General features: G+C 39.4%; 1 protein-coding gene across 7 annotated transcripts; it reads right to left on the reverse strand.

The window, feature by feature from the left end:
• Window positions 1-1898: 1898 nt before the first annotated feature.
• TERB2 (telomere repeat binding bouquet formation protein 2) lies at window positions 1899-9408 on the reverse strand. Of its 7 annotated transcripts, none has more exons than XM_079953490.1 (7): window positions 9288-9408; window positions 7550-7631; window positions 6576-6715; window positions 5532-5593; window positions 5242-5315; window positions 3837-3925; window positions 1899-2061 (listed from the first exon to the last, which is right to left on the reverse strand). In XM_079953490.1, the coding sequence occupies exons 1-7, from the start codon at window positions 9301-9303 to the stop codon at window positions 1916-1918; spliced, it is 609 nt and encodes a 202-aa protein (XP_079809616.1). In that variant the 5' UTR covers window positions 9304-9408; the 3' UTR covers window positions 1899-1915. The 7 variants fall into 7 exon arrangements, with proteins under 7 accessions (XP_079809616.1, XP_079809614.1, XP_079809613.1 ...); XM_079953488.1 differs by lacking the exon at window positions 9288-9408 and adding an exon at window positions 9182-9209; XM_079953487.1 differs by lacking the exon at window positions 9288-9408 and adding an exon at window positions 9167-9209.
• Between the last annotated feature and the right edge of the window lie 6 nt (window positions 9409-9414).

Raw genomic sequence — 9414 nt, forward strand, 5'->3', positions numbered from 1 at the left:
TATTTATAAAAGCATGCCCTCTCGTAAAATATCAGGGTGCAGTACAGCAATATAAGCGCATCATTTTTAGAAAGCATACACATTAAGATCAGTACAGAACACTCATTAAAATGACCGGCCACTTAAGAAAATGGTGAACTTTAAACAAGGTTTGAATGTTTTAAAAGCTGCATACGCCTGTCAACATTATATTAAAAATAAAACACCTGTTCAAGAGACACCTGGAAATTAAAAGTGAGGGTGCCTGCCACATCTCTGCTGGAAGAGTGTTTGACAACATGGGACCAGCAACACTAAATGCCCAGCTTCTGGTTGAGGCTGGTCAGGACTCTATACCTTAAGGACCACATGAACCCTTAAATCTCAATCTGGTAACAGAGATAAGCGCTTATCTCTGTTACCAGACTGAGATTTAAGGGTTCATGTGGTCCTTAAGGTATCCTGAACCCAAGTTGTCCCGGGCTTTGTACAGTGACACAAGGGCCTTGAACCTGGCCCAGCTGCCTATGGGCATATATTGCCATCTAAAGAGCACTACTTAATACCAAGACCATTAAGTCCAGAGTCTAAAATTCCCAGTGGGTAAACTTTGACAAAGGAAGTTTTAGAACTGGGTTTCCCATTCCTATGAATCTGAAGAAAAACATGCATGTGTTCAACTTAACCAAAACTTTGCAGCTCAGAGTGGAAATACAGTTCAAACTCAGGCATACATAAAGCAAAGAGTTGTCAAACTGTGGTCTGCAGACCACTGGAAGTCCATGAACTCCATTCAGGCAATCTTCAGAAAGGCTAAACTAAAGCTGAATATCCATTCTTTATCCTGCTTATGTTTTTTATGACTACAGAAACTGAGTCTGGTTTTTTAAAAAACCTGGGGTACATTTAGCAAACAGGCTAATGACAACCATATAGACCATGGGTAGGCAAACTAAGGCCCGGGGGCCGGATCCGGCCCAATCGCCTTCTAAATCCGGCCTGCGGATGGTCTGGGAATCAGTGTGTTTTTACATGAGTAGAATGTGTGCTTTTATTTAAAATGCATCTCTGGGCTGCCTGGTGTTTTTACCTGAGTAGAATGTGTGCTTTTGATTAAAATGCATCTCTGAGTTATTTGTGCGGCATAGGAATTATTATTTTTTTCAAAATATAGTCCGGCCCCTCACAAGGTCTGAGGGACAGTGGACCGGCCCCCTGTGCTGACCTTTGATGTAGACAGTGTGACAAACTTACATCCATGAGCAGCACTGATTCCACAGTAAACCTCAATCTGTAAGCACCACATGTGGCAGTGGATCTACAGGATCTGAGACAGAGACATTTTCCCAGGCCTAGTGAAAGGTGCCAAGGTGCAAACTTTTCATACTCTCTAAGTATGTGTTCTACTATCACATTTGGATGTGTTGTCAACTGCATATTTTTACCTCACAAGCTGGACCAGGAACAAGAACGTAAGAGCCTTCTGGATCAGGCTGCTGGCCCATCTAGTCAACCAGCCTGTTCTCAAAGTGGCCAACCAGATGCAAGTGGGAAGCCTGAAAGCAGCACCTAAGACTGGACTGCTAAAACTTATCACCCTGAAATTCAGAATGCTTCTCCTTGTATTATAGATGACCTTTGCAAGCAACCAAAGCAGCTTCATTGAAAAGTAGACACACACATCTATGCAGAAGTAGTAATACTGAAACCATTGCTATTTGGCTTAAGTTCTAGTAATAGAACAGAAATCAAACAAAATTTTGAAATTATAAATTATTTACAGAATTTAACTGTTCAAATTCTAAAGTATCATGCAGGACAAAACTTTCTAATGTAAAATTGATAATCCTTTCAGAGTAAAGCACATCTGGCAAAATTAAGAATGAGGATCACAAGGAAGAATATTCAGAGCCAGGGTGTGTTTGTTAAATGTTACTTATAACTTCCGTTTTAATTTTGATTTCCGATCAGAGAAAATACTTGTTTCATTTGGAATCCAGTATGCCAAGTAATCAGAGCAGCCAGGAATGAAATCCTGTATTTCTCCAAGGAATTTGTTCATCTCTTTAGCAGAAGGATAACCTGTGAAGTAAAGGTTTAAAAGGTACACATTTCACAATCTCAATATTGTTTTAAAAAACACAGAAAGAAATGAGGCAAAACACAGAAAGAAATATTGGAAGGCCTTAAGTAGCTCAATTACAAAGCAATTTTTTTTGTTGGGGAACCCTTGTGTTTCCACTAATGGGAGACAATTAGCAACTTGAGAGAAGGTGATTTAAACAGCACAGAGGAACAGGGAAAGTGTTTTTAAAAAGTCCTCCACTAGCCCAACAATCCAATCCTACATACACCTGCTCTTAAAATAATGAAATTTTCAAAGAGAGACAGAAAATTCAGGGATAACTCTCCAGTGTCATATTTCATTTTGTCCTGATCCCCATATGGGACAGCTGCATATTCCTGCATTACAGAGGGTTGGACTAGATGATCTGGTTGGGTCCCTTCCAACTCTACAGTTCTATGATCTGATGTCATAACCCAAGGACAGAAATATGAAGAGAGAGATATATCATTAATTTAAATTGTGTGTATTTGCATGAATAAATGTAATATTATTTTGACTGCGGCTTTTTAAAAACTATTAAAACTGGATGAAAAGGATTGCTTCTGGATTGTAAATCCAATTCAATTTTAATATCTGAAATCAATAACAAATTCACTTCAGCCCTTTCAGAAACTGTTGGCAAAACAGATGAAATGAAATGAATTGAACCATACTAACTAAACCCACACTTCACAGTTTAAAGGTACACTGAGATCCAGTCTTGTCACTAGAGATGGAGGTTGTCTCTGTGGCATGGACTGCCTTTCACCAGAAATGTCTGGCTTGCCAGCTATGACCACTTCTGGACAGTAATAGTGGTACCTCGGGTTAAGAACTTAATTCATTCTGGAGGTCTGTTCTTAACCTGAAACTGTTCTTAACCTGAGGTACCACTTTAGCTAATGGGGCCTCCCGCTGCTCTGCCACCGTACAATTTCTATTCTCATCCTGAAGCAAAGTTCTTAACCTGAGGTACTATTTCTGGGTTAGCAGAGTCTGTAACCTGAAGAGCCTGTAACCTGAAGTGTCTGTAACCCGAGGTACCACAGTAATCTGGCTAGAGTGATGATTGGATTATTGCAATGGTTGGATTATTGCAATGTGAGTTATGTGGGACCACCCTTGCAGGAGGTTTGGGAGCTTCAGTTAGTAGAAAATCCACCCACATTACACCAATTCTAAAAAGATTAATTCTTTGCCTTTACTCCTGGGCCCAATTCAAGATGCTGAACTTTACCTAACTAAACTGAGACCTGAGTTCCTAAAGAAGTAGCTGTCACAAAGGACTCTGGTCTCCTGCCATTTCTCTAAGCCAGGCTGTCACATACCGTATCTCCCACCAGTTCTATTCAAATGCACTTAAGGATGCATGCCTGTAGTGCAGTTTGTGGAGGGTGCTGGGGATTGTAGCTCTGTGAGCCATTAAGCATAGTTCTCAGAATTCTTTGGGAGAAAGAATGTCCCTTCAATTTGCTTTAAATGTATGGTGTGTACTGTGTACAGAGCCTGTGTCTCTAGGAAAACCACAGTTGTTGAACCAGGGGTTTAAATAGATTTTTGATTTATCTAACTGAGCAAGATATAGTTTGCCATTCATTGATGAAGATCAGATTAAAATTTGCTGCTTTTAATCTTTGTTTTGTGTTTTATTGTATTGGCTTTATGCTGTCCTTAAAACTGAGGTCATGTGCATAATACTGTAGTGATAAATCCTAATAGTGATAAATCCTAAACTACGCTTTGTTCTTACCTATCACCATATTGCTTGCTGGATAATCTTGTAGTGGAATATATGCCATCTTCACTGTTTCTACTGTCCCTGGGATTTGATTGTCTTCACTGTAATTTCAGACAGAAATTTTGCTATTATTTACACTTTCAAAAGCATTTTGTTTTTTACAACAATCAATATAACACCGGAGAAGTATTTTAATTCCAGATTATTATTTTTGTTTTCCATCAGCTTGCTACTCAAGGGACAAGAATCTGCCCTGAAAAAAGAAATTTACAAGAGCATAAATTTTAACGTGCTGCTTTGTATTATCTAGACCCAGACTCCAGCTATGGTTCATCAGACATTTATATTAATGAAGCAAACAGGTTCAAACTGTTAAAAGGCATCCTCTCTTCATAAACATTCTTGGAACTGTCAATTCCCTGGAATGACTTTGGTTGGAAGTCATGGGAGCTTCCATATGGGAGCTTACTACTGTGAACAGGTTGTGACTTCATATGGAACATACACTGAAAGCACATAATTTCCCCCAACAAATCCTGGGAACTGTGGTTTGTTAAGAGGGCTTTGAATTGTAGCTCTGATGTAAACTGCAGTTCCTATGAGTATTTTGGGCAGTCACATGCTAATAGATATCACTGGTGTACACAACCAGTGATATATTCTAAATGTGTTGCCAGAAACAGATTTTTTAACTTACAGGATTTCCCCCAGAATGGGAAAATCAAGATGAAGTGGGGGAGCATATAAGCTGGCATTTTGATGCCAATAACATCTTGCAGACACAGAAAAACAAAAAACAACAAACCTGCATTCATGAGGAGCACTATTCCCACAAACAAAACCTGTCCAGATGCTTCATATGATAAAGTGGAATAAAACCAATATAACTGACTTCTAGTAGAGACCGCCCTGTATGACTTCTAGTATGCACTGCCCTGAGACCTCCAGGCAGTATATAAATTCAATAAATAAATAAAATAATAGGCCAAGGCAATGGAACAAAATGCATTAAGTAACCTGATGTAGACATCTTTTCTGGCTGTGGGAGCTCATTTGGGCAGACTAACATTCTTTGGTTCAAATTACTTCCCTTCTGTGAGGGGAGCTAATTAATGCTTTCATATCGGGTATCCAAGCTCAACTTAGAGTAGACTCACTGATATTAATAGACTTAAGTTAATCATGTTGATTAATTCCAGTGATGATTAACTCTGGATACAACTCTGGGCATTGTTGATAAAATTACTGTTGGTGGAGTGATAATGATATTGGACATTTCCAGTAAAAAATTAAGAATTGAGAACTAGCTGTGAGAACTGACTTTAGCTAATTGACACTATCACTGAACACATACCACCACCAGTGTATTTTCTCTACTGCATAAAACTACAGACATCTGATACAAAATATACAGTACCTTTTATCCAACCCTCTCTTGGCCTTTGTCTCTTCTTCCACCCTGTGGCACTTTACATCAACAGGTTGACTGGGCTGTGGATATAAAAAAATGGCAGCTCTAAAGGAAGGAGGAAACTACATACCAAGTTCATGCTTTCAGCAAATTTCAGTTATTTCATTTTGGAGTACTATTCCATACTGTACATACAAATGCTGTATGTGAAAATCTAAAATAAAAAAGTTACAGACCAAAAGAGATAACTAAATTAAAATCAAAATCATGTAATGTACATTCGATATTCTTCTTACCTGCAACTTCAGAGGGTTGGAAATCTGCTCCCATATAAAGCTGCCATTTTTTCCCCTAATTTCTGTCGGGATTACAAAAGGAAAGAGAATCAGGCATTCAGTGCAGCTTTATCATTTGATGCAATGTAATGGCCATCACTTAACTAACAATGTTTGCCTTTGAAGTACTTCAAGGACCCATTTTAGTCAGGCAAAAGCACTTGAGGCAGGTGCTCAGCTGGGTTGGTGAGGGATGTGTGGCCTGGTGAGAGTGCCAAGGGTTGGACAGAGAAAACTACCGGCAGAGAGGAACTGAGAGAGATTTAAGAGCCTCGGATGTGAGATCTCCAGGCTGATACTATATTGAGACTGATGGACACTTGCTGGGGACTGAAACCGGGAAAGGGGTGGGTGGAGTCTGGGAATCCAAAGGGTATACAATTATAATTTGTTCTGTTTTTATATTGTTTTGCTATTGGTATGAAAATTGGGAAAGTCGTAGAAGGGAAGTTTGGTCGACATTAGGAAAAATGTTTAAGAATGAGTACTGATGTATAAGCATTGATGTTTAAGTTTGGATAAGTTAAAACTGGTCTCTAAAATGGTCTAAGTTAAATGAAGATAAGGTTTGCAAAAATAAATTAAGGAAATGGAAGAAAGAGAAAAAGTAAAATAATAACATGTTAAAATAAATTATTAAGTAAAGTTGAGAAATAAGCAATAAGGATTTGCTGAGCTAATAATTTAAATTGGAATACAAGAAGGGGAGGTGTGAGGAGGTCTGAGAAACAAGTTAAAGGAAAATAAGCAATTGAAATTCTATGTGTTTTTAATTGTTTTTAAGTTTTATATTTTTGTATTTTATTTTATTTTTTGGTCTATTTTTGTTTTTGTTTTGTTATTGAAAATCCTAATAAATATTCATTAATAAAAGGGGGTGTTGGACAGAGAAAACTGAAGGACTGCTTTTCACACATACACATACACCATGCCCAAGGTTTCCACCCCTGTCTTAAATAACAAGTTTACTATTGAAATGGGGTGAAAATACTTGTGCCCACACACCTTGCTGCAAGCAGGCAGGTAGAAGGAGGAAGTGCCCTAATGCTGTTGAGTTTTTTGTTTCAGAGTTGACACATGCCGTAAGATAAGAAGAATGAAAAACAGTGACTCTGTCTTCTAGATAATCTAAGCTCTGGTGTATTCTAGAGGAAGAGGAAGGGGGTTACAGAAATGAATATGAAACATCCAAACAATTGTTTTAATTACACCTTTCAATTAACTCTCAAGCAGGATGAATTCCTCCAAAGATCAGCCAAGGTAGAGAGGATTTGGAGGCATCCTTAAATAGAATTAGTTTGTTTGTTGCTATATTTTTTGCCACCACAAGGGAGTGCTGCTAGGATATTTTGCCTTGGCAGCAAAATGCCTTAGATCAGGAGTTCCCAAACTGTGGTCCATGAGCTTCATTCAGGTGTTCTGCAGCCCGTATGTGGATTTGTGGTTGGAGACGGCGCATCCAGCACATTAAATATTCATATTGCGTTTTAATTGCATTTGCATTGTTTATTTCCCACACTGTATTTAACAGTTTTCCAATTTGAAGATAATGGAATTCAAATTGTAATACTATAAAATACATAAAACGATATAGCATCTAGCACAGGCAGCACATGACAATTGCTACAGTAATCCAGAAAAATCATTAAGTGGTCCACTAAAAGCCTCAGCAATTTTCATGTGCTAGTGGGGGGGGGGGAGTTTGGGAACCACAGCCTTACATCATCTCCATTCTCAGGTATATAGGCAATATAATCCACAATATATGCATATCCTCCATCCCCAAGCTATTAAATATCTGTGAGATACCTCTTGCATTTCCAATACAGAAGGATATTTTAAAGCTGATTTGCATCGCAACACTTCTCCTTCCAGAAATTAAGCAGTAGAAGCAGAAGCTTCTAGTGTACAATGCCCAGACTTCAGACCATGTATGGTATTGATAAAAACTGAGCTATAAAGCCAGCTACAAAATATACCTTTTTGTGTCAGGGTGGGAAGCATCACTGCTGAACAGATAATCAGCAGCATCCAGGTTTGTGATCACTCCTCCTTCAGCAACTGCAGAAAAATGCCACAAGGGAATAATCTTTCTTCTTCAAAATATACTTACTCTTTGAAATATGGGTTTTGAAATTTGCAAACATGCATCCCTTGCATTGAACTGTTGTTGCTTACTAATTCTTTATTAAACTTTTTTGAAGATGGATATTAAAAATGAAGCCAATCAGAATCAAGGGGTGAGTTATTAGCATAACAGGCTTAAGGCAGCTTAATAACGAAACATAAAGGTATTCTTAATACTTTCCCCTTTATGGTTATCTTTACAGGAATTTCTTTACAGGGCGTTTCTTGACAGAGTCCAAGGTGAAGAGATAACTCAAAAGGTTCATAGTTTATATTGAGGGTTGCGGGGCCGACATTATTCTTTGCACTGGTATAGTCTCTCTTGCCTCCTTGCTAGGAGGGGAGATAACTCGGTTGCAACAGAAAAAAAATAATGATCTGCCATGCTTTTTTGGCCTCCTGCCTCCATCCATTCATCTCTGACCGATCATAGACTTAGGGCATTCAGTCCTTGGGCAGCAAAAGCCAACCACCCCTATTTTTTCTATACCAATAGATAGATAGAAAGATAGATAAATGTTTGCTGTGCTGGAGCTCTCCGTCCCTTCAAAGCTAGCTGCTCCCACCAACCCCTCTCGATCCCATTTCCCATAGGAGCCAAAATAAAATATTTGAGGGGGCTGCCCCCTCCCCCAAAAAAGTATATGGGCATTGTCATTTCAAATGATGTGAGTGCTCCGTGACATGGGATTGATTTTGCAAGTCAGGGCTTACTTGCCCCCCTCCCCCCACAAAAACCATTTTATTCAATTTGGCACCCCTGCCAATTCCCTGCCCTCAGTGAAAACCCAGAGTTTGACTTTCACCCTCAACCTTCTTTCTCCTCAGGCTGAGGGATATAAAATCTCCCCCTTTCCTTCCTAGAGTGTGGTGATTTCCCCTCACCCCAAAGGCCACGGAGCTCATGGCTGACGCTTTGAGAAAACCAAGCACTGCAGCCCCTGAACATCCCGATGTGAGGTAAAGGGTGGTCCTGACAGGCCTCCACTTTCCCGCCTTTTTTTTTTTTTTTTTGATACAGTGAAACCAAAATCCTGCAGAGCGAAGGAGGGAGGAATATGTCTCCACCCTCTTTCCACAACTACATTGGACCAATACGTGCACACGTTTTCCACAGTGTATTGCGCACAAAAGAGAACCCACAAGAAATTGCTTTTCCTCACAGGAATTCATGGAGTTTTGCACACAGAGGGTGTCCCAGGCAGTCTCTGCCCCCACCCCAATATAGGCTATTTCGATGCTACTGACTTTCCAGCATTCCTGACAGAATTCAAATCTACCAATTAATCGTGAACAAGGCCAAATCTAGGTTTTGAAGGCATGTGCGCAAAGTCTCCATTGCTAGACCCCTACCCTGTTGGTGGGCCTTGCTGGGGCAGGTTGCAATAGTGTGAAAGAGGATTTCTGATATATTTTGGCTGCCAGTGCCCGTCTTGGTAGCATAAAGGGCAATAAAACGGGAAGCCTACTTGAAAACATCTTACAACATGGGGTCATGGTGAAATTAGGGACTTGATTTTCCACCATCTATCACAACAAGGGATGGATGAATCTGCCAGTTTCCCCAGTTTCTCATTTTTCCAATCTTACATTCAATTTTCCACATTTTTGCAGGAAATGTTTTAGGTTTTTTTATTTAAAAAAATCCTTATAGAAATTGATCAGCATTTTTGTGTGACTTTCTCCTTAAAAATAGCACCCTTCAACCCCAGCTAGC

Source organism: Podarcis cretensis, assembly GCF_951804945.1.
Source record: "Podarcis cretensis genome assembly, chromosome: 14".
Taxonomy (NCBI): Eukaryota; Metazoa; Chordata; class Lepidosauria; order Squamata; family Lacertidae; genus Podarcis; species Podarcis cretensis.

Coding starts and splice junctions, on each gene's coding strand:
- TERB2 (XM_079953485.1), bottom strand. CDS start 8,603: ATGAGCTCCGTGGCCTTTGGGGTGAGGGGAAATCACCACACTCTAGGA. Junction 7,632..8,497: donor AAAGAAGGTTGAGGGTGAAA/GTCAAACTCTGG, acceptor ATTTTTCTGCAG/TTGCTGAAGGAGGAGTGATC. Junction 5,594..6,575: donor ACCTGCCTGCTTGCAGCAAG/GTGTGTGGGCAC, acceptor TAATCCCGACAG/AAATTAGGGGAAAAAATGGC.